Here is a 25,908-nt window from a genome sequence, read left to right as displayed (position 1 = left end):
AACCATTCTGGAAAATAACATGGAGATTCTACAAAAAATTAAAAATGTGGCGCCTGGGTAGGCTCAGTCAGTTAAGTGTCCAACTTTAGCTCAGGTCACGATCTCATACTTTGTGAGTTCAAGTCCCACAGCAGGCTCTGTGCTTTCAGTGCAGAGCTTGCTTGGAATTCTCTCTTTCTGCCCCTCCCCGGCTTGCATGCCCTCACTGTCTGAGAATAAATAAAGTTTTAAAAAATTAAAAATAGAACTACCATATGACCCAGTAATTCCACTACCCAAAGAATATAAAAACACTAATTCGAAAAGATACATACACCCCTATGTTTATTGCAGCATTATTTACAATAGCCAAATTATGAAAGCAGCCCAAGTGTCTACTGAAGAAGATGTGGTGCATATATACAATGGAATATCATTCAGCCATAAAAAAGAGTGAAATCTTGCCATTTGCAACAACATGGATGGATCTAGAGGGTATACTGCTAAATGTAGTAAGTTAGCCAAACGAAGACAAATAACATATTATTTCACTCATATTTGGAATTTAAGAAACAAAACAAATGAAAAAAGGGGGAAAAAAACAAACCAAAAAACAGTCTCTTAACTACACAGACAACAAACTGATGGTGACTAGAGGGGAAGTATGGGGTGGGAGGGGGGGGAATGGATGAAATAGGTGATGGGGATTAAAGAGAACACTTAATGAGTACTGAGTAATGTATAGAATCGCTGAATCACTACATTGTATACCTAAAACTAATATGTATGTTAACTATACTGGAATTAAAACTTAACAAAAATAATATTTGCTAAAAACAAACAAAGAAAGGAAATTAAAAAGAAAGCTGTGGGGGCACAGGGGAAGAATATAATGCCTCAATTTTTCACTAATATGTTTGGGGTTTTTTTCTTTACCAATAGCACTGATCATTATAAATAAAACTTAAAAAAAAAAAAAAAAAAAAAAAAGCCAAGGGGCACCTGGGTGGCTCAGGTGGTTAGGTGTCTCACTTTGGCTCAGTCATGATCTCATGGTCTGTGGGTTCGAGCCCCACATCGGATTCAGTGCTGACAGCTCAGAGCCTGGAGCCTGCTTCAATCTGTGTCTCCCTCCCTCCCTGCCCCTCCCCTGCTCACTCGCTCGTGCACGCGCTCTCACTCTCTCTCTCTCAAAAATAAACATTAAAAAATATACGTGTAAAGAAATAAGCATGGCTGTGTTCCAATAAAACATTAATTATAGACACTGAAATTTCTGTCTAATTTTCTGTGTCATGAAATTATCTTTTGTTATTTTTCAACTTTAAAAATGCAAAAACTAGGGCACCTGGATGGTTCAGTCAATTAAGCATCTGACTTGGGCTCAGGTCATGATCTCACAGTTTGTGGGTTCAAGTCCCACATGGGGCACTATGCTAACAGCAAAGGGACTGCTTGGGATTCTCTCTCCTTCTCTCTCTGCCCCTCCCTCCCTCACTCACTCTCTCTCAAAATAAATAAATAAACTTTAAAAAAAAAGTTTCTCTCTCTAAAAAATATATATAGAGAGAGAGAGAAATTAAAAAAATAAAAAATAAGAATTTCAAAATAGTAACAGTAGAGTATTAAACCACAGGGCCCTTCTAAGAGTGGGATCCTCCATCACTGCACAGGTCATATAAAGTACTTCAGATGAGGGGTGCCTGGGTGGCTCAGCCAGTTAAGTGTCCGACTTCAGCTCAGGTAATGATTTCATGGTTTGTGAGTTCCAGCCCCACACTGGGCTCTGTGCTGTCAGCTCAGAGCCTGAAGCCTGCTTCAGATTCTATGTCTCCCTCTCTCTCTGCCCCTCCCTCCCCTGCTCCCGCTGTCTCTCTCTCAAAATAAATAAACATTAGGGGCACCTGGGTGGCTCAGTCGGTTGAGCATCCGACTTCAGGTCATGATCTCACAGTTTGTGAGTTCAAGCCCCGCGTCGGGCTCTGTGCTGACCGCTCAGAGCCTAGAGCCCGCTTCAGATTCTGTGTCTCCCTCTCTCTCTGCCCCTCCCCCCCCTCAAAAATAAACATTTCAAAAAACTTTAAAAAAAATTAAGAAAAATAAACATTAAAGTACTTCAGATGGCCCTAGTACATATAAGAGTACTTTGTTAGCTATCATTACATTTAAACAGTGCTCTTAGTGAACTTCTACTTGCACAATTTTTTCTATATATAATCAAATAAATATCCTTGTTCATATAACTTTGACATTTTTCTTATCATTCCTTAGAAGAATTTCCTTGATATAAAAACGTTGAAGCAAAGTATGTATTTTTAAGTTCTGAGATATTTTACTACTTTGTCCTTTGAAAAAGCTCCACCTGGGTGGAGGTTCCAGAAGATGGCGGCGTAAGAGGACGCTGGGCTCACCGCGCGTCCTGCTGATCACTTAGATTCCACCTACACCTGCCTAAATAACCCAGAAAACCGCCAGAGGATTAGCAGAACGGAGTCTCCGGAGCCAAGCGCAGACGAGAGGCCCACGGAAGAGGGTAGGAAGGGCGGCGAGGCGGTGCGCGCTCCACGGACTGGCGGGAGGGAGCCAGGGCGGAGGGGCGGCTCGCCGGCCAAGCAGAGCCCCCAAGTCTGGCTTGCAAAAGCGGAGGGGCCGGATGGAGTGTGTTCCGACAGCAAGCGTGACTTAGCGTCTGGGAGGTCATAAGTTAACAGCTCTGCTCGGAAAGCGGGAAGGCTGGAGGACAAAGGGAGGGAGAGCTGCTGAGCCCCCGGACGGCAGAGCTCAGCTTGGCGGGGAACAAAGGCGCTCGCCAGCGTCATCTCCCCCGCCCATCCCCCAGCCAAAATCCCAAAGGGAACCAGTTCCTGCCAGGGAACTTGCTCGCTCCACGCAAACACCCAACTCTGTGCTTCTGCGGAGCCAAACCTCCGGCAGCGGATCTGACTCCCTCCCGCTGCCACAGGGCCCCTCCTGAAGTGGATCACCTAAGGAGAAGCGAGCTAAGCCTGCCCCTCCAGCCCCCGTGCACCTTGCCTACCCACCCCAGCTAATACGCCAGATCCCCAGCAACACAAGGCTGGCAGTGTGCAAGTAGCCCAGACGGGACACGCCACCCCACAGTGAATCCCGCCCCTAGGAGAGGGGAAGAGAAGGCACACACCAGTCTGACTGTGGCCCCAGCAGTGGGCTGGGGGCAGACATCGGGTCGGACTGCGGTCCCGCCCACTAACTCCAGTTATACACCACAGCACAGGGGAAGTGCCCTGCAGGTCCTCACCACTCCAGGGACTATCCAAAATGACCAAACGGAAGAATTCCCCTCAGAAGAATCTCCAGGAAATAACAACAGCTAATGAACTGATCAAAAAGGATTTAAATAATATAACAGTGAATTTAGAATAATAGTCATAAAGTTAATTGCTGGGCTTGAAAACAGTATACAGGACAGCAGAGAATCTCTTGCCACAGAGATCAAGGGACTAAGGACCAGTCACGAGGAGCTGAAAAACGCTTTAAACGAAATGCAAAACAAAATGGAAACCACGACGGCTCGGCTTGAAGAGGCAGAGGAGAGAATAGGTGAACTAGAAGATAAAGTTATGGAGAAAGAGGAAGCTGAAAGAAAGAGAGATAAAAAAATCCAGGAGTATGAGGGGAAAATTAGAGAACTAAGTGATACACTAAAAAGAAATAATATACGCATAATTGGTATCCCAGAGGAGGAAGAGAGAGGGAAAGGTGCTGAAGGGGTACTTGAAGAAATCATAGCTGAGAACTTCCCTAAACTGGGGAAGGAAAAAGGCATTGAAATCCAAGAGGCACAGAGAACTCCCTTCAGACGTAACTTGAATCGATCTTCTGCACGACATATCATAGTGAAACTGGCAAAATACAAGGATAAAGAGAAAATTCTGAAAGCAGCAAGGGATAAACGTGCCCTCACATATAAAGGGAGACCTATAAGACTCGTGACTGATCTCTCCTTTGAAACTTGGCAGGCCAGAAAGGCTTGGCACGATATCTACAGTGTGCTAAACAGAAAAAATATGCAGCCGAGAATCCTTTATCCAGCAAGTCTGTCATTTAGAATAGAAGGAGAGATAAAGGTCTTCCCAAACAAACAAAAACTGAAGGAATTTGTCACCACAAAACCAGCCCTACAAGAGATCCTAAGGGGGATCCTGTGAGACAAAGTACCAGAGACATCACTACAAGCATAAAACATACAGACATCACAATGACTCTAAACCCGTATCTTTCTATAATAACACTGAATGTAAATGGATTAAATGTGCCAACTAAAAGACATAGGGTATCAGAATGGATAAAAAAACAAGACCCATCTATTTGCTGTCTACAAGAGACTCATTTCAGATCTGAGGACACCTTTAGATTGAGAGTGAGGGGATGGAGAACTATTTATCATGCTACTGGAAGCCAAAAGAAAGCTGGAGTAGCCATACTTATATCAGACAAACTAGACTTTAAATTAAAGGCTGTAACAAGAGATGAAGAAGGGCATTATATAATAATCACAGGGTCTATCCATCAGGAAGAGCTAACAATTATAAACGTCTATGCGCCGAATACCAGAGCCCCCAGATATATAAAACAATTACTCATAAACATAAGCAACCTTATTGATAAGAATGTGGTCATTGCAGGGGACTTTAACACCCCACTTACAGAAAGGGATAGATCATCTAGACACACAGTCAATAAAGAAACAAGGGCCCTGAATGATACATTGGATCAGATGGACTTGACAGATATATTTAGAACTCTGCATCCCAAAGCAACAGAATATACTTTCTTCTCGAGTGCACATGGAACATTCTCCAAGATAGATCATATACTGGGTCACAAAACAGCCCTTCATAAGTTTACAAGAATTGAAATTATACCATGCATACTTTCAGACCACAATGCTATGAAGCTTGAAATCAACCACAGGAAAAAGTCTGGAAAACCTCCAAAAGCATGGAGGTTAAAGAACACCCTACTAACGAATGAGTGGGTCAACCAGGAAATTAGAGAAGAAATTAAAAAATATATGGAAACAAACGAAAATGAAAATACAACAATCCAAACGCTTTGGGACGCAGCAAAGGCAGTCCTGAGAGGAAAATACATTGCAATCCAGGCCTATCTCAAGAAACAAGAAAAATCCCAAATACAAAATCTAACAGCACACCTAAAGGAAATAGAAGCAGAACAGCAAAGGCAGCCTAAACCCAGCAGAAGAAGAGAAATAATAAAGATCAGAGCAGAAATAAACAATATAGAATCTAAAAAAACTGTAGAGCAGATCAACGAAACCAAGAGTTGGTTTTTTGAAAAAATAAACAAAATTGACAAACCTCTAGCCAGGCTTCTCAAAAAGAAAAGGGAGATGACCCAAATAGATAAAATCATGAATGAAAATGGAATTATTACAACCAATCCCTCAGAGATACAAACAATTATCAGGGAATACTATGAAAAATTATATGCCAACAAATTGGACAACCTGGAAGAAATGGACAAATTCCTAAACACCCACACTCTTCCAAAACTCAATCAGGAGGAAATAGAAAGCTTGAACAGACCCATAACCAGCGAAGAAATTGAATCGGTTATCAAAAATCTCCCAACAAATAAGAGTCCAGGACCAGATGGCTTCCCAGGGGAGTTCTACCAGACGTTCAAAGCAGAGATAATACCTATCCTTCTCAAGCTATTCCAAGAAATAGAAAGGGAAGGAAAACTTCCAGACTCATTCTATGAAGCCAGTATTACTTTGATTCCTAAACCAGACAGAGACCCAGTAAAAAAAGAGAACTACAGGCCAATATCTCTGATGAATATGGATGCAAAAATTCTCAATAAGATACTAGCAAATCGAATTCAACAACATATAAAAAGAATTATTCACCATGATCAAGTGGGATTCATTCCTGGGATGCAGGGCTGGTTCAACATTCACAAATCGATCAATGTGATACATCACATTAACAAAAAAAAAGAGAAGAACCATATGATCCTGTCAATCAATGCAGAAAAGGCCTTTGACAAAATCCAGCACCCTTTCTTAATAAAAACCCTTGAGAAAGTTGGGATAGAAGGAACATACTTAAAGATCATAAAGGCCATTTATGAAAAGCCCACAGCTAACATCATCCTCAACGGGGAAAAACTGAGAGCTTTTTCCCTGAGATCAGGAACACGACAGGGATGCCCACTCTCACCGCTGTTGTTTAATATAGTGCTGGAAGTTCTAGCATCAGCAATCAGACAACAAAAGGAAATCAAAGGCATCAAAATTGGCAAAGATGAAGTCAAGCTTTCGCTTTTTGCAGATGACATGATATTATACATGGAAAATCCGATAGACTCCACCAAAAGTCTGCTAGAACTGATACATGAATTCAGCAAAGTTGCAGGATACAAAATCAATGTGCAGAAATCAGTTGCATTCTTATACACTAACAATGAAGCAACAGAAAGACAAATGAAGAAACTGATCCCATTCACAGTGGCACCAAGAAGCATAAAATACCTAGGAATAAATCTAACCAAAGATGTAAAAGATCTGTATGCTGAAAACTATAGAAAGCTTATGCAGGTAATTGAAGAAGATATAAAGAAATGGAAAGACATTCCCTGCTCATGGATTGGAAGAATAAATATTGTCAAAATGTCAATACTACCCAAAGCTATCTACACATTCAATGCAATCCCAATCAAAATTGCACCAGCATTCTTCTCGAAACTAGAACAAGCAATCCTAAAATTCATATGGAACCACAAAAGGCCCCGAATAGCCAAAGTAATTTTGAAGAAGAAGACCAAAGCAGGAGGCATCACAATCCCAGACTTTAGCCTCTACTACAAAGCTGTCATCATCAAGACAGCATGGTATTGGCATAAAAACAGACACATAGACCAATGGAATAGAATAGAAACCCCAGAACTAGACCCACAAACGTATGGCCAACTCATCTTTGACAAAGCAGGAAAGAACATCCAATGGAAAAAAGACAGTCTCTTTAACAAATGGTGCTGGGAAAACTGGACAGCAACATGCAGAAGGTTGAAACTAGACCACTTTCTCACACCATTCACAAAAATAAACTCAAAATGGATAAAGGACCTGAATGTGAGACAGGAAACCATCAAAACCTTAGAGGAGAAAGCAGGAAAAGACCTCTCTGACCTCAGCCGTAGCAATCTCTTACTCGGCACATCCCCAAAGGCAAGGGAATTAAAAGCAAAAGTGAATTACTGGGACCTTATGAAGATAAAAAGCTTCTGCACAGCAAAGGAAACAACCAACAAAACTAAAAGGCAACCAACGGAATGGGAAAAGATATTTGCAAATGACACATCGGACAAAGGGCTAGTATCCAAAATCTATAAAGAGCTCATCAAACTCCACACCCGAAAAACAAATAACCCAGTGAAGAAATGGGCAGAAAACATGAATAGACACTTCTCTAAAGAAGACATCCGGATGGCCAACAGGCACATGAAAAGATGTTCAACATCGCTCCTTATCAGGGAAATACAAATCAAAACCACACTCAGATACCACCTCACGCCAGTCAGAGTGACCAAAATGAAGAAATCAGGAGACTATAGATGCTGGAGAGGATGTGGAGAAACGGGAACCCTCTTGCACTGTTGGTGGGAATGCAAATTGGTGCAGCCGCTCTGGAAAGCAGTGTGGAGGTTCCTCAGAAAATTAAAAATAGACCTACCCTATGACCCAGCAATAGCACTGCTAGGAATTTATCCAAGGGATACAGGAGTACTGATGCATAGGGGCACTTGTACCCCAATGTTTATAGCAGCACTCTCAACAATAGCCAAATTATGGAAAGAGCCTAAATGTCCATCAACTGATGAATGGATAAAGAAATTGTGGTTTATATACACAATGGAATACTACGTGGCAATGAGAAAAAATGAAATATGGCCTTTTGTAGCAACGTGGATGGAACTGGAGAGTGTGATGCTAAGTGAAATAAGCCATACAGAGAAGGACAGATACCATATGGTTTCACTCTTATGTGGATCCTGAGAAACGTAACAGAAACCCATGGGGGAGGGGAAGGAAAAAAAAAAAAAAAAGAGGTTAGAGTGGGAGAGAGCCAAAGCATAAGAGACTGTTAAAAACTGAGAAAAAACTGAGAACAAACTGAGGGTTGATGGGGGGTGGGAGGGAGGGCAGGGTGGGTGATGGGTATTGAGGAGGGCACCTTTTGGGATGAGCACTGGGTGTTGTATGGAAACCAATTTGACAGTAAATTTCATATATTAAAAAATTAAATAAATAAATAAATAAATAAATAAATAAATAAAAAAGAAAAAGCTCCACCTGGGGATACCTAGCTGGCTCAGTCAGAAAAGCGTGTGACCCTTGATCTCGGGGTCATTAGTTTAAGCCTCATGTTGGGTATAGAGATTATTTAAATAAATAAAACTTTAAAAAATCAAAAAGAAAAAGCTCTACCAAACTACACGCTTTCCATCAGTATGAAGACTATTTCCCTAAACTTTCCCCAGCAATGGGAACTCTTTAAATTGTCAGTGTGACAGATAAAGCCTGCTTGCTGTAGCTTTAAATATGCAATCTTATTGCATCTTAATGATTTCTTAGACATTTCTGGACACAATGTTCAGCAGACGGTATTTTCCAAAGATGGCGACACATGGGCATCTACAACATGATCTTGTCATTCCTCCAGCAAGATATGGAGTCTATTTCCCTACTCCCTTAAATCTGGGTGGCCCCTGTGACTGCTCTAAAAGAATATAGTAGAAAGTGTGTTTTCCAAACTTAGCCTTTAATTGGCCTGGTAGCTTCAACTTCCTGTCTCTTAAAAATGAGCTGCCAAAGGGTGCCTAGTTGGCTCAGTAGGAAGAGCATGCAACTCTTGATCTCAGGGCCATGAGTTGGAGCCCCACATTGGGTGCAGAAATTACTAAAAGAAATAAACAAACAAACAAACAAAAATGAGCTGCCATGTAAGTGCAATTACCCTAACACTAAACATGCTGTGAGAAGCCTGAGCACAAGGGAAAGCTCTGAAGGATGAAATGCCATGTGAAGAGAAAGCAGAAAGACCAAGAAGAACCAGGGCAGCAGATATGAAAGTGGATCTTACAGCCTCAGCCACCCAGCTATCAGAACATGGATCACAGATGAACCATCCAGCCAAAACCATTCCAAACACCTGACCTATACACCATGAGCAAAATAAAATGGTTGTTTTTTTTCCTAAATGGTTGGTTTAAGTAACTAAATTTTAGGTTGGTTTATTACATAGCAATAGATAAACTAGAACACGATTTAAAGTAACCACTGACAAAAATTTTTAAATTTTTAAAATTTAAACCACCTGGGTGGTTCTGTTGGTTAAGCGTCAGACTCTTGATTTCCGCTCAGGTCATGATCTCATGGTTCATGAGATCAAGCCCCATTTCGGGTTCTGCACTGACAACAAGGAATCTGCTTGGGATTCTCTCTCTCTGTCCCTCCCCCCACTAAACAAACTTTAAGAAAAAAAAGGCTCATATATCTCCAAATAAGTATGCACTTTAAAAGTTACGTTAGAAAAACACACTTATTCCAGTGATTTCTCAACTGTTATAACATCTTAACAATTATAGTTACTAAGGAGCTTTAGTTACATTTTTTTTTTTTCAAATATCTCATTCTGATTCATGTGATCCAGGGACAACAGTTTCAAAAAGACTTGGATTTTATAAGTAGACATTCAACTGAAAAATTAAGAGTTTATCAAGGTGACAGGATATGACACATTTATTAAATTTTCTATACATGTGCAACAAGACTTAATTCTCTAAATAGCTCAGTTTGTTAAATTATAGTATCTCCTTAGAAACCCCCACATATAAATATGTTGGTAACCTAGAAAGAGACTAGTCAGAGTCCCTTAAAAAGATTTTGGTTTGACTTAATTACTACACTGGAAAAGAAAATTTAAACAATTCATATATTACTTACAGTTTTGCAATTCATCAATAGTACAGTAACAAAAAAGTTCTAAAATAAAAATTAGAGTATGTTATGTGAAAATGAAGAATATAAGACTATTTTATGAAAGTAATTTTGGCAATAAATGTCTGTAGCCTAGGGGCTCCTTGGTGGCTCAGTTGGTTAAGCGCTGGACTCTTGATTTCGGCTCAGGTCATGATCTCATGGTTCATGGGATCGGGTCCCCCAGTGGGCTCTGTGCTGACTGTGGAGCCTAGTGGGGATTCTCTCTCTCCTTCTCTCTCTGCCCCTTCCCTGTTCGTGTGCACACACTCTCTCACTCTCTCAAAATAAATAAATTTAAACAAAAAGTCTGTAGCCTAACACTTGTGTTCAAGGAAGTGTGCTGAGACACCAGAAGCCTCTATTACCAGAGAGTTTATGTATAATCTAAAAAGGAGTGTGAGATGTGACCATATCAGTTTGCAAAGTAAAATTACAAAAGGCTGCACAGAAGTGCCAATTCTGCTTACTAGCTCCAGCTGGGTGTTTATCTCAAACTCAACAAGTACAAAAATTAAATTCTTGATTTTTTACCCAAAACCTGTTCTTCCCTTGCCTTCCCCTTATCAGTAAGCAATACCCCTACACACACAGTTGCTAAAGCCAAAAACATCACGTTTATTCTTCTAATTTCCTACAAAAAATTCAACAGCAATTCTTATTGATTCTACCACAAAAATTATCTCCACTCTCTACCAAATTATCTCTTGCCTGGCCTAGCCTAATAACTAGTTTCCTGCAATGACTTCCCTAACTGGTCTCTCTATAGTCACTTCTGCCTCTTTACAACTCACTTCCCAAACAGTAGTCAAAATATTTTTATAATATTTTATCATATATATAAAATAATTATATAAATATTATATATATAATATATAATATAATATATTTATAATATAATAAGCCTTATAATTGCTCACCACTGCTAAGAGATTTCTAATGGCTTCCTATCCCACTATTCATAAAATCCAAACTTCTTTCTATGGATGAATTATAAGGCCTAACATGATCTGATCCCTGCTATCTCTCTGAACTTATCTCTTACCACTCTTCCCCTTGCTCACTCTGCTCCAACCCACACTGGCCTTCTTTTTGCTCCTTGAAAATCAAGTTCCTTCCCACCTCAAGGCGTCTGATCTACAATCCTCTCCCGCCCTCTGGCCCCCACCCTAGCACCAGTGACCCAAATTAGTGACCCATATGTCTTCTTATTGTAGAAAACAACCAAACTTCATTGGCTTCCTGATGAAAACACTACATCACCACCTATGAATATTCTTGTCAAAAATGTTCAAACTGAATCTATCCAGAGTAAACAATCAGAAAATTCAGAATGTGGGATATTCTACAAGACGATTTTCCTACACTCTTCAAAAAAGTAAGTAACATGAGATTATTAGCTACCATATTATCTATACTCCAGAAAAGTGGGGGACCAACATATCCAAAACAGATATAAGCAATAAGTGTTACGCTATAACATCTTGATAAAACATATGATAAACCATATTTTAATCATAAAATTAAATTGAAATTTCTAGCAATATTGAAAATTTACAACATAGCACTAAATAAAAAAAAAAAATACCAAAACTGCCAAAAATTTGCAATATGATTATAAGGTAATACAAACTACAAGAGTTGAGACTTGGGGATGTTAGGATGGGGTGAATATATTTTGCATGTAGGGGTGCCTGGGTGGCTCAGTCGGTTGAGCATCCGACTTCGGCTCAGGTCATGATCTCACGGTCTGTGGGTTCGAGCCCCACATCGGGCTCTGTGCTGACAGCTCAGAGCCTGGAGCCTGCTTCCAGTCCTGTGTCTCCCTCTCTCTCTGCCCCTCCCCCGCTCTCACTTTGTCTCAGTCTGTCTCTCAAAAATAAATAAATGTAGGGGCGCCTGGGTGGCTCAGTTGGTTAAGCATCCGACTTCGGCTCAGGTCATGATCTCGTGGTTTGTGAGTTCAAGCCCTGCATCAGGCTCTGTGCTGACAGCTCAGAGCCTGGAGCCTGTTTCAGATTCTGTGTCTCCCTCTCTCTCTCTGACCCTCCCCCGTTCATGCTCTGTCTCTCTCTGTCTCAAAAATAAATAAACGTTTAAAAAATAAATAAATAAATAAATAAATAAATGTAAAAAAAAAAAAAAACTTTAAAATATATATATATTTTGCATGTAGGTGAGAGGTGAATCTTTGAGAGCCAGAGGGAGGAATTATGGTAGATGGAATAATGGTCTGCTAAGGATATCAACATCCTAATCCCCTAAACCTATAAATAAAGATGAAAATAAATAAAGCTGTAAAGATGAAGTAAAGTGGCACATAGAATTAACATTGATAATCACCTATGGATAAAGAAGATATGGTGTGTGTGTATAAACACACACACACACACACACACACACACACACACACACACGGAGTATTACTCGGCAATCAAAAAGAATGAAATCTTGCCATTTGCAACTACGCGGATGGAACTGGGAGGGTATTATGCTAGGTGAAAATTAGTCAAAGAAAGACAAATATCACATGACTTAATTCATATGAGGACTTTAAGACACAAAACAGATGAACATAAGGGAAGGGAAGCAAAAATAATAATAAAAAAAAAAAAAAAAACAGGGAGGGGGACAAAATATAAGAGACTCTTAAATATGGAGAACAAAGGGTTACTGGAGGGATTATGGGACAAGGATGGGCCAAATCGGTAAGGAGCATTAAGGAATCTACTCCTGAAATCATTGTTGCACTATATGCTAACTACCTTGGATACAAATCTAAAAAATAAATTAAATAAAAAAAAATTTTTTTAAAAAGCATTGACAATCATGTAATTTGGGATGGAGAGATTATCCTGGAATTATCAAAGCAGGCCCAACATTATTACCACAAGGGTCTTTATAAAGTGAAAGAGGGAGGCAGAACAGAGAGTGCCCCAGTTATTGCTGGCTCTCAAAATAGAAGGGTGTCATGAGCCAAGCAATGTGGACAGCCTCTTGATACTAGGAAAGGTAAAAAAAAAAAAAAAAATTTCTCTTCTAGACCTTCTAGAAAGGAATGCAATCCTGCCAACACCTTGATTTTTGCCAAGTGAGACCTGTATTGAAAGGAACGTAAGATAATGAATTTCTGTTGTTTTAGGCCACTACATTTAGGATAATTTGTTAGAGCAGCGATAGGAAACTAATAACGCTTACTCCATCATTGAACTAAGATGATCATCTGCTACTCTATCTACCTACAAAGGAAAGAGTGAATGCTCTATAGAGAATGGTAACTTCACCCAGAGCATTTACAATTTTTTATATAGAATGTACAGCATTAAATCAAATTGCTGGCCCACTAAAAAAAAAGTAAAGAAGAAGAAAGAAAGAATAAAAAACAAATAGAAATAGACACACAGATGAACTAAATATTGGTTTCATAAGATACTAAAAGTAGCAATAATATATTCATGAAGCCTGAGAAAAATATTCAAGAAACAGATGAAAAGGTGGCAATTTTCACCAAAGAAGAATCTATAAAAAACAAAACCAAATGAAATTTCTACGGGTGAAAAACACAATTGAAGAACTATACAAATAGGTTTAACAGCAGATTATACACAGTAGAAGATGAGCTTAAAAAACAGGAATATAGATCAATAGACAATACTCTACTTTTCTGTGAAGTGTAACCTTTCAGAAAATAATATGAGAGACATGAAGGACACAACAAAAGACTCTAACACATATGTAACTGAGTGTCAGAAGGAGAGAAAAAAGCAAAGCAGAAGCAGGAAATATTTAAAGAGGTAATAGCCAGGAATTTTACAAACTGATGAAAGATATACCCTGCAAACCCCACCGTCTACTGAATGAAGAAACTACAAGCCTCAAACAGGATGAATAAAACAGAAACTACACCTACATACATGATAGTAAAATTGCTGAAACCAGTCAAAGAAAAAGAATCTTAAAAACAGCAGAGGAAAAAAAGATACATTATCCTCAAAAGAGCAACAAAAAGACTAATAAAACTTGTAACATAAATAATAAAGGCAGAAAAAGCAAACAAAAGACAATGAAATGACATTGTTCCAAAAAAAAAAAAAAAAAAGCCAACTTACTATTCCATGCTTTGGGAAATAGCCTTCCAACATCAAAGAAAAACAAAGTCACTTTCAGACAAAAACTGAGATAACTCTTAGTCAGCAGATAAACCCTAAAAGAAATACCAAAGGATGCCTTCAAATTAAATGATATATGTGCTAGGAAGTATGTTGTTTTATCCGTACAAAACTATTACCTGAAAATAACCAATAAAACCTAGTCTCTTTATTATTATTAGTGTAATACATTGACTCAAAAATCCAAAGAGGTGGATTCCCAACAAGCAGAAAACTGGGAATCAAAGTAAAACCATAAAGCAACAAGTTAACCATTAAAAAAAAAAAAAAAATCAACAGGAAAAGTTTTGTTTATTTAAAAATGAACACAATTCTGGCTAGAACTACGAAAATTAAAATGGTTAGCTCCATCGATTTTAATTTTGCATTAGTATACACACTTTGCACACATCTTGTCTAAAAGGGACTCTAAAATACATAAAGTTAATCCTGTATACTAATTGTCTGAGTACCCTCTCTACTTACCGCCTTTCAATTGAACTGTTTTACTGTGTACTGCACTGTATTTTTTTATAAGTGAAAATTTTTATATTTAAATTTGAGTATGTCTGGGGCATCACAGAAAATATAAAAAATGTAAAGGGAAAACTAACTATATTTCATTAAAGAATCCTGACTTTTTTTTTTTTTAAGTAATCTCTCTACCCAATGTGGGATTTGAACTTACAACCCTGAGATCAGAGTCGCATGCTCCACTGACTGAGCCAGTCAGGCACCCCTTATTCAAAATACAAATTACTACAGGATTATAATCTAGTCAACTCTTTCTGTGAGAATTCTTCATCTCTGGAATAGGAATAGCGATATAGTCATTTAACTCACATTTTTTCTCATCTAACTTCCAGATCCTTCCAGAGATATAATTCAAAAGAAATAGACTTCTGGTAATCTCAAATAAACATATATTTCCTCACAGTAGTTTTCTTCCATGACTTCTCAGTTTACTTATCCTTTGCTCTGACAGCATTTCAGTTGTAAATCTTTAAGGCATTGTGTCTTCCATTTTGTTTTTTTTTCCTCCTCTTCTTTTGCTCACTCTACCTTCTTAAATACTACAAACATAAAACCTATAAATGGCTCTTTTTTAAGACCTTTACTGGTCTCCTTTTACAAAGTTAAGTGAAGTTTGCCCATCTATTTATAGTCTTTCATTATCCACAACACAGATGATTTTCATACATACAAGTAACATGTCTAATTCTTCATGCATTCTAGACACTCCCAACTGGTAGTTTATTTCCACATAGGAAAGCAGCATCTTTAACTAAATCATCAAACTTCCTTTCAAGGATACAAAAGAGGAAAGGGAATTACCATTATTAAGTGGGTTCCTCCCTATCTACTTCTATGAAATACAGTATTATTCTTATTCACGGAGGCTGAGAAAAATTAAGAAACCTGCCCAAAGGTCTCTCACTACCAATAAGTGAAAAAGACAGAAGTCAAACAGATCATCTGCTTTTAGAGTTTATATACTTGATCCATATTCACTACCCTAAATAAGTGTTCTCGGTACAAATTATGCTTTGCCCTATCAACGGCACAGAAACTTCCAGTTAAACACTGCAGGTTAGATACACCCATTTACCTCCATCTTCTCCAAAGTCCAATTAAAATGACAGGAAAAAAAATTTTTTTAAGTGCTAAGCCACAAAGACAAAAAAGAGAAGCAATAACAACAGTAGCAACACAATTCTGGCAACTGAAAGGCAGATAAAAAGAACAGTAACTCACTTAGACCAGAGTCTAAGTCTTCAAAGTGCACTGGTAAAGCCAATTTGAAGCCAGAAGATTCGCAATACAGAATCCCAAAATAGTTACTGAATATATGCTGAACAATGATCATGAGCAGCTTTCATGTGCTTACCGACCATATGTATATCTTATGTTTATCCAAATCTTTTGCCCATTTTTAATTAGGTTATTTGCTCTTATTGTTGAGCTGTAGAGTTCTTTATATTCTTTGGATACAAATCCCTTACATGATTTGCAAATATTTCCTACCACTCTAAAGGTCGAAGGTTGTCTTTTCACATTCTTGATGTGTCCTTTGAAGCACGAAAGTTTTAAATGTTGATGAAATCCAATTTGTCAATTTTTTCTTTAGTTGCTTGTACTTTAGGCATCATATCTAAAAAACCATTGCCTAATTCAAGACCACAAACATTTACTTCCATGTTTTCTAAGAATTTTATAGTTTTCGCTCTTATATTTAGGTCTGTGATCCATTTTGACCTAATTTTGCATATGATCCAATACAGGGGTCTAAATTCATTCTTTTATATGTAGATATCCAGTTGTTCCAGCACCATTTGTTTAAAAAGTTATTCTTTCTTCACTGATTATACTGGAGCCCTTGTCAAAACCTGGTTTACCATAAATGTAAGGGTCTCTGGACTCTCAATTCTATTCCACTGATCTATATATATCTTGCTTTGATGCTAATACCACACTGTCTTGATTACAATAGCTTTGTAGTGTTTCTTTTTTCATTTATTTATTTATTTATTTATTTATTTATTTATTTATTTATGAGAGAGACAGACAGAGTATGAGCAGGGGAGGGACAGAGAGAGAGGGAGACGCAGAATCTGAAGCAGGCTCCAGCTCCGAGCTGTTAGCACAGAGCCCGACACGGGGCTCATGACCTGAGCCAAAGTCAGACACATAACTGACTGAGCCACCCAGGTGCCCTAGTTTTGTAATGTTTTTAAACTGGGAAGTGAACCCTCCAATTTTGTTCTTCTTTTTCAAGATTGTTTTGTCTATTCTGGGTCACTTTCATTTCCATATGAATTTTAGGATCAGCTTACCAATCTTCACAGAAATTAGCTAAAACTTTGATAGAGATTGTGTTTAGTCTGTAGATCAATTTGGGATATTGTAATCTTAATAATATTAAGCCTTCTCATCCATGAACATGGAATATCTTTCCATTTATTTAGGTCTTTAAGTTCTTTCAGTGATATTATATGGTTTTCAGTGTTTAGTCTTATACTTCGTTGGTTAAATTTATGTTCATGTATTTTATCCTTTTTTGATGCCACTGTCAAATGGAATGATTTTCTTTGCTAGTACACAGAAATACAAATGACTTCTGTACACTGACCTTACATCCTGCAGCCTTGATGAACTTACTAGTTTCAACTGATTTTGGTAGATTCCTTAAGATTTTCTATATACAAGATATATAATCTAAGAGTAAAGACAATTTTACTACCTTTTTTTTTTAAGAGAGAGCATGTGTGAGCGGGGTAGGGGCAGCAGGAGAGGGAAAGAGAATTTTAAACAGGCTCCATGCCCAGCACAGGGCCCAAGACAGGGCTCGATCTCCAAGATTGTGAGATCATGACCTGAGCTGAATCAAGAGTTGGATGCTTAACTGACTGAGCCACCCAGGTGTCCCACTATTTCTTTATTTATACAGATGCCTTTTATTTTTCTTTCCCACCAAATACTCTGGTTATAACCCCCACTACATTGTGGAACAGAAGTGGACAGACTTTTGTTCATGGCTGTAAGGGAAAACTTTTAGTCTTTCACCCTTAAGTATGATGTTAGCCCGGAATGTTTCATAGATATCCTTTACCAAGTTGAGGAAGTACTCTATTCATGCTTTATTTTCACCATGAAAGTATTTTCACCAGGAAAGTGTGTGGGATTGCCAAATGCTTTTTCTGTACCCATTAAAATGATTACAGAGGTGCCTGGGTGGCTCAGTTGAGTGAGCAGTCGACTCCATTTCGGCTCATGCCAAGATCCCAGGTTCATGGGTTCAAGCCCCGTATCAGGCTCCATGGTGAACGTGGAACCTGCTTGAGATTCTCTCTCCCTCTCCCCCTCTGCCTCTCTCCCTCACTCACACTCTCACTCTCTCTCTCTCTCAAATAAAAAAAAAAAATTACATAGTTTTTGCTCTTTATTCTACTAATGTGGTATATTACATTCATTGATTTTTGCATTCCTGGATAAATCTTATTTGGTCATGATATACAATCCTTTTTATATATTGCTATATTGGGTTTGCCAATATTTTATTAAGGACTTTTATAACTATTTATAAGGGATATCAGTCTGTTGTTTTCTTGTGGTATCTTTGGCTTTTGTAGCAGGGTAATACTAGCCTCACAGAATTACTTGGTCTGAGTGACACCTCCTCTTCTATTTCATTTAAAAAGTTTGTAAGAGTATTGTTAGTCACTTGTAAACACTTGGAAGAATTCTTTGGTAAGGCCATCTTGGCCTGGGCTTTTCCTTTGGGGAAGCTTTTTGATTACTAATTCAATCTCTCTCTCTCTCTCTCTCTCTCTCTCTAACTCTATTTAGATTTTCTATTTCTTCTTGAGTTGGTTTCAGTAGATTGCATCTTTCTAGGAATATATGCATTTCATCTAGCTTAACTTGTTAACTTGTTAGAATTATTTACAGTGTTCTCTTATAACCCTTTCTGTTTCTGTAGGACAAAGCAATAGCCTCCCTTTCGTTCCTGAATCTAGCAGTTTGAGTCTTCTTTTTTCTTGGTCGGTCAGTCTAACTAAAGACTTGTCAATTTTACTGATCTTTTTGAAAAACTAACTTTTGGTTTCATGACTTTTTCTATTGTTCTTTGAGTCTCAACTTTCATTTATTTCTGCTCTAGTCTTCTTTAGTTCCTCCATCTGCTTTGAAATCAGTTTGCTCGAGATGGATGGTTTGATCACAGGTATTTACAGGTGTTTACAGGTATAAATGTCCCTCTAGGCACTGCTTTAGCTGCATCCCATAAGCTTTGGTATGTGGTTTTATTTTCATTTGTCTAAAGTATTTCCTAATTTCCTTTATGATCTCTTCTCAAATCCATTGGTTACTTTGGAGTATGTTACTTAATTTCCACATATTTGTGAATTTTTCAGATTTTCTTCTGTTACTGATTTCTAATTTCATTTCATTGTGGTCAAAGAACATATTTTGTATGGTTTCAAAACTTTCAAATTTACTGAAGCTTGTTTAATAGCCTAACATATAGACTATGCTGGAAAATGTTTCACGTGTACTTGAGAAGAACGGGAATTCTGCTTTTGTTGCGTGACATGTTCTATAAATATCTATTAATTACATCTATTATAATTATACCTATTATATAGCCATTTATTATATATCTATTATTATCTTGTTTGTTTATACTGTTGTTCACATCTTCTACTTCCTTGTTGATCTTCTGCTTAGTTGTTCTACCCATTATTGAAAGTATTTAGAGGTGCCTGGGTGGCTCAGTCCATTAAGTGTCCAACCTTGATCTTGGCTCAGGTCATAATTTCACAATTCGTGCATTCAAGCCCCACATCGGGCTCTGCACTGGCAGCATAGAGCCTGCTTGCGATTCTGTCTCCCTCTCACTCTCTCTCTCAAAAATAAAATAAACATTAAAAAAAGAAATATTTATGTCTCCAACTCTCTATTTGTTCCTTCAATTCTGTCAATTTTTGCTTTATGTATTTTGGTGCTCTGCTAAATGCATGTTTGTAGGTGTTATGTCTTCCTGATGGATTGACTATTTTATTATTATAAAATGTCTTTTATCTTTAGTAATTTTTGTCTTAAGATATATTTTAGCTGACATTAGTATAGTCATTCCAGCTGTCTTTTGAGTATTGTTTGAATGATTTATCTTTTTTGTCCCTTTACTTCCAATCGTTTTGCACCTTTGAATCTAAAGTATGCTTTTAACTTTTTTAAACATACATTTATTTTTGAGAGACAGAGAGAGACAAAGCATGAGCAGGGGAGGGGCAGAGAGAGACAGAACCACAGAATCCAAAGCAGGCTGCAGGCTCTGAGCTGTCAGCACAGAGCCCAAGGCAGGGCTCAAACCATCGAACAATGAGATCATCGAATCATGAGTCGGGGGCTTAACTGACTGAGCCACCCAGGCACCTCTAAAGTATGCTTCTTATGAGTTTGAGCCCCACATTGGGTGTGATTACTTAAAAATAAATAAAAATAAACGGTTGTTAAAGAAAAAACTAAAGTATGTTTCTTGTAAACAGATATAGTTGGATCATCACTGAAATTTTACATAAGAAAACGTTTTAAAGAAATTAGGTCAAAATGCATTAAAAAGGCATACCCTCTTCTGAAATTGAAGAAACTACTGCAAAGACAAAATATTCAAGGTCAGTAAATTTCTGAAAAAAAAAATTATGGTAAACTTGTCCCACCAGATATCATAACAGACTATAAAGTATTGTAAATATTGACATTTGAAGAATAAATACATTAGTGAAAAGGAGTAGAATACAGAAAAATACATATGTATGTATGTATGTAATATTAAATCAAGAGGAAGAAAATTATTCAATAAAAGGTGTTAGGACAAGTGGCTTCCATTAGGAAGGAAAGAAAAGTAGATGATCTCTCAAAACTAAAATCCAGTTGCATTACATAAAACTAAAAATTACTATGAAATGATAGAAAAATATCCTATAAATAATAATGGGATAGGGGAGACTTTTCTAGGCAATACACAAAAGTCAGTTTTTAAATTTCTGTATGATAACAAACATCATAAACATACTTAATGCAAATTTAATTAATGCAGCTAATTAATGCCTGTGGCTGGAGAGAGAGCACAAGAGTGAATTCACTTCCAGGTCCACCATTTAAAAATCTACTTTTAAGAAAGTGAATTTACAGGCACCTGGGTGGCTCAGGAGTTTAGGTGTCCAACTCTCGATCTCAGCTCAGGTCATGAGAGTGTGGAGCCTGCTTGCAAGTCTCTCTCCCTCTCTTCAGACCCCTCCCCCACTTGCACCTTCATGCATGAGCTTTCTCTCTTTCAAAATAAATAAACATTTTTTTTTAAATGAATTTAACTTCTCAAAAGATTGAGTTTGGGATTTTTTTATTTTAAAAATGAGAATAATTGCTACCTCACAATATATTTTAACATTCAGTGAGAGAATAGCTATAAAAGCATCTAGTATGAAATCTGGCACATTATAGAAGCTTGTTCTTCCTTAGTTCAACTTAAGTTGGTATTACATCAAATGAAGAATTACAAGCTGCAATGGGGAACAGCAGGATTCCTGTATTTTGGTTCATGATAAAACTACTTTATAATTAATTCCATTCTATTGTGTCTGAAAGAAAATACAATTCCCCTCATCCCTCGCCCACTATATTTGCCATGTGTAAAGTGTCAGTTGTTAAGAGTGTATCTGTTTCAAAGATGGAAGGTAAAGTGGCAATGCAGCCAGGATTGGCACTAGTTTAAGAGCAAAACATAACTAATACATATATAATTACATCTTATGTCAATGTCTTTCACCCATTAAAACCTTTCTCCACAAAACATCTTTTTTAAGATGGTTTTCCTAAGTTCTTCCAACAAGGACCATATCTGAAATAGAAACTACAAATGGAAAACCTTCAGAATGGTGCACAATAAACACCGGCTAGGATAAAACATAAATGTATCAGGTAAAGACAAAAGTTTTGAGGACTTGCTAATGCCAATATTTTTACATTTGAACACTGGTTAGAACAAAAATGCTTCAGAATTCAGAAAGCGCAAATTCAATTTTTTGTTTCAAACAAAATATTCACTTCCTGCATGAACCATAATATGTTTAAGTAGAGGAAAAGCACAATTTTTATTAAAATTTTATAAAATTTTAAAGAGCAACTACCCAAAAATTTAGAGTCCAAACAAATTCAAACTTCTTCAAGATATGTTGGTCAAAATGGAAAATTCCCACTTAAAAAAAAAAGTACACTTAAACGTGTACTTTCTTGTAGAGTTTTAGATGAACAAGATTTTGACCTTTAGACTGGTTTTTAAAAAACTAAAAAGGGAATTTTTTATTTACACAAAATTACACAATGCAATGTGCCCTCCAATCTAAAAACAAAACCAAAAAAATGCGCTTTGGAATGTAAAAGTAACCATTGGCTTTGGCTCTATTCAAATTACTAAAGACAATGTTGCAATAGTAACATCCTCTCCCTACTTCAACCAATCCCCCCACTATTTTCCTTATCAACTTAGCAAGAAAATTAATGTTTACACTTGAACACTGATGAAATTTTTCTTCAGCAAGATCTGCCTTCTGCATCAATTCTATAGTATCCAAGGTAGTTATGTCTCCACGCCAGACTTAAATGCCATAAGATTCGTTCGTGAAGGCGCGCCTGGATGGCTCAGTCAGTTAAGAATCCGACTTCGAGGGGCGCCTGGGTGGCTCAGTCGGTTGAGCCTCCGACTTCAGCTCAGGTCACGATCTCACGGTTCGGGAGTTGGAGCCCCGAATCAGGCTCTGGGCTGATGGCTCAGAGCCTGGAGCCTGCTTCCGATTCTGTGTCTCCCTCTCTCTCTGCCCCCCCCCCCCCATTCATGCTCTGTCTCTCTCTGTCTCAAAAATAAACATTAAAAAAAATTTAAAAAAAAAAAAAAAAGAATCCGACTTCGATTCAGTTGTGATCTCCCAGTTCATGGGTTCAAGCTCCACATCAGGCTCTCTGCTGTCAGGGCGGAGCCTGCTTCAGATCCTCTGCCCCCCACCGGAGCTCATGCTCTTGTTCTCTCTCTCAAAAATAAACTTTAAAAAAAATATGTGTATTTTTTTAAGATTCACTTGTGAAGGAAAATAAAAGTAAGAATCAGTTTAAAAAAAAAACAACACAACAGATCAGGACACTACAAGGAATAAACAGTGTAGCTGCCTTACTATGAGAAAACAAAAATGAAAGAAAAGAAGCCCAGCCCTCACAAACCTAATATGAAAGATTCAATATATCACCCACAACATGCACAATACTCTTAAAAGTCAAGTTTCTCTTATACATAAAGCATATGAGTAAAAGACTCTAAAATATTCTTTTCAAATGCTATACAAACTTCATACTAATGGGGTTATAGAAAGACTGGAAAAATTAGGAATGTGAATGATGAGACTTATACTTCTCAGCGTACTTCCCTCTTTTGCAAATCTAATCTAGTTCCAAAAATGTATACCAGATATTGGAGTTCTTTGGATCTTGATTTCTCTTCCCAATTTGCAGCCAACGATAACTGGAATACTGGAAGCAACTCTTGAAAAATCTCTACTATTTAATTAAAATTGAACAGACATTATATTCAAGTTTAACAAAATTCACTATAATATTCCATACAACTTAATCAGTATCTTTCCCTCTTATTTTATATTCTTTGATTTCAAAAACAGAGACATCACATGGTCTATGAACAAAACCAGTGGCTACAAGTATTTCCATATCACTTCTCTCACCTTTTTTTTTAAACATCGAACTTAAAATGTGAAATAAATTGAGCACACAGCCACACTCTCCAGAGGGAAAACGCTGTTACTTCATTAAAAAAAAAAAAAAAAAAAGTTGGGGCACCTGGGTGTCTCAGTCTGCTAAGCTTCCAATTGTTGATTTCTGCTCAGCTCATGATCTTGTGGTTGGAGGGATCCAGCCACACTTGGAGGCCTGCACTGACAGCAAAGAGCCTGCTTGGGATTCTCTCTCCCACCCCCCCTTCCCCTCCCCCGCTGGTGTGCTCATGCTCTCTCTCTCTCTCTCAAAATAAATAAACTTAAAAAAAAAAAAAAAAAAGGCTGAGTCATATAAATAAAATTCACAAAAAGCAGAGTATTCTGAGGTACACTTCAAAAATTACTTCATTCGCCACAGTCTGGACTGTAACCTACAGAGTTGTCCTAAGCAACCCATGTGTGTTTCCTCCAGGACCTTTATTCACACGGAGCATAAAACTTTTAAAAACTAATACCTACAATAGCAATCAAACCAGATGCAGCTTTTTACAAGCAACAGCCCTAGCCCTAAGCTCCAAATAAAATTAACACTCCTCCCCCGCCAAAAAAAAAGCAAAAGTCAAAACAAAAACACGTTCTTAAATTTTCTCTTAGACGTAGGAGTTCCTTAGTTTTACAATTCTTTTTCTTTGCTTTTCACTGAAAAGAGAATGGGAAATCAGTGATAAGAACGAACAGTGAGTTCCCAGGAGAAGGATACAAGAATTTACAATGAGGCTTGGCCTAGAGATCATCGGGCACACACACACCAATGCTCAGGGAGCGCTTTCAAGAAATGTCAGTGTCTAAATCAAGTCTATGGCCGCATTTTTTTTTTTTTTAAGGCCTAAGGACAGCCTTATAAATGGCCATAAAATACAATCTATCAAAACTATTCTCCAGAAACAATTAAGAGTGTCCTAGGATGCCCGGAACGTCAAGAACAAGTACTCTGGACGCCCTCGGGACTGCCGCCTCTCACATGGGAAGCAGGCCAGCCCATGTGAATCGGAGTGCCACCACGTCGGTTTACGTGACAGATCCACTGGGAGCATCCGAGTGTGATCCGGGGCCCTCCCGGACGGACGCTGCTGGAAGAGGAACACACATGCAATCTTCAGGGCCCTCCTACTTCCGTTCTCAAAACAGAAATGCACTGTTTCTCTTAGTCCTCAGCCCTCAGCCCAGTACCTCTCGACAGCGGGGAGAGCTCAAGTGGAAAGAAAAGCAGACCGTCTCGCGTCAGGGTGCATAGAATGCGGGTTGGTCAAAGCCCTCCCGCCCCCAGCTCCGGTGCAAATCCACCGCCAGCGCCTCCCGGAGCGCCCCCCTGGCAGGGGACACGCAAGCAGCAGCAGTCCCAGTTCGCCCCACTCCTTCCTCCCCGGGGTAAGGGGGAGCGGAAAAGCGCAAAGAGGAACTAAGTGAACTGCAAGAGGGTGCACTGCAAGCTCCTCAAAGAGGGGGTGGGGTGGGAGTGGAAACGAAGAAGGAGCGGAAGGAAGGGGAAAAGAGCAGCAAGAGGAAGGGGACGAGAGCGCGCGCCCGCAAAGGGCACGAGTCTCCGGGGACGCGGCTGCACCCTGGTTCCTCGAAGCGGACGATGCTCCCGGCGTCTGGGCGCTCCTCCCCGGGGCAGAGGGTGAGGAAGCGGGACGAGGGGGCGACGTCCCCCTCCCGGCCCAGCCTCAGCCCTCAGCAAGGGTCAGTTGGGGCTGCAGTGCCCTCGCCGGGTCCGAGCTGCGACAACGGCCGCTGGCCTCGTCGGAAGGCGCGGACTGCAGGGCCCTCGGCGCGCTCAGCGGGCCTGCTTTCACGCCCCCACCCCCGGGGGAGGCAGCTCCGGGGTGACGGCCGCTGGGCGGCCTCGCCGGTTACCTGAAGCGGGGCGAGTCCTTCAGACACTCTTCGAAATCCACCGTCATCTTCATCCTGCCTCCGCCTCGCCTCGCAGGCGGCGCGAGAAGAGCCGAGGGAGCCGCGGGAGCGGCTGCGCTGGGGACAGACAGCTACGGCGGGCGCACGGCCGCGACTAGCGCTGCGCGGAGCTGCGGAGGGCGCCTCGTCCGCTGGTCATAGCAGCCGCGAAGACGGTGGCGGCAGCGGCGGCTCGTCAGGCCCCAGTCCGGCCCCTCTTCCTCCAGCCCCCAGCTGAGCGGCGGCCACAGGGAAACCGCCCGGGAGTGACAGCCTCCGCCAGCCAGCCACGAAGCCGGCGGCCAATGGGAGGGGCTTCCGGAAGCACCGCCTGCGGGCGCTCCGGCAACACACCTGAGCGACGGCAGCTCGAGCCAATGAGCAGCGCGACCGTGGGTGCCTCCTTGCCACAAGCGTCCCCGAGGGCCAACCGGGAGGCGCAGGAGTCGTTAGGCGGGACGCACCGGTTGCTGGGAGGCCAGCGGCTGAGGCTCCTTGGGAA

General features: G+C 39.5%; 1 protein-coding gene across 3 annotated transcripts in view; it reads right to left on the bottom strand.

The window, feature by feature from the left end:
* ACAP2 (ArfGAP with coiled-coil, ankyrin repeat and PH domains 2) overlaps positions 1-25,662 on the bottom strand; it is a 160,503-nt gene extending 134,841 nt beyond the window's left edge. For 2 of the 3 annotated variants that reach the window (XM_042999276.1, XM_042999279.1), the window contains exon 1: positions 25,368-25,662. In XM_042999276.1, the coding sequence (XP_042855210.1) occupies positions 25,368-25,420 (53 nt within the window). In that variant the 5' untranslated portion in view covers positions 25,421-25,662. The remainder of the gene's footprint in view (positions 1-25,367) is intronic. The other variant, XM_042999275.1, reaches the window with a different exon arrangement.
* Between the last annotated feature and the right edge of the window lie 246 nt (positions 25,663-25,908).

This window comes from Panthera tigris, chromosome C2 (genome assembly GCF_018350195.1).
Source record: "Panthera tigris isolate Pti1 chromosome C2, P.tigris_Pti1_mat1.1, whole genome shotgun sequence".
NCBI lineage: Eukaryota > Metazoa > Chordata > Mammalia > Carnivora > Felidae > Panthera > Panthera tigris.
This window is presented reverse-complemented; position numbering and strand designations above follow the sequence as displayed.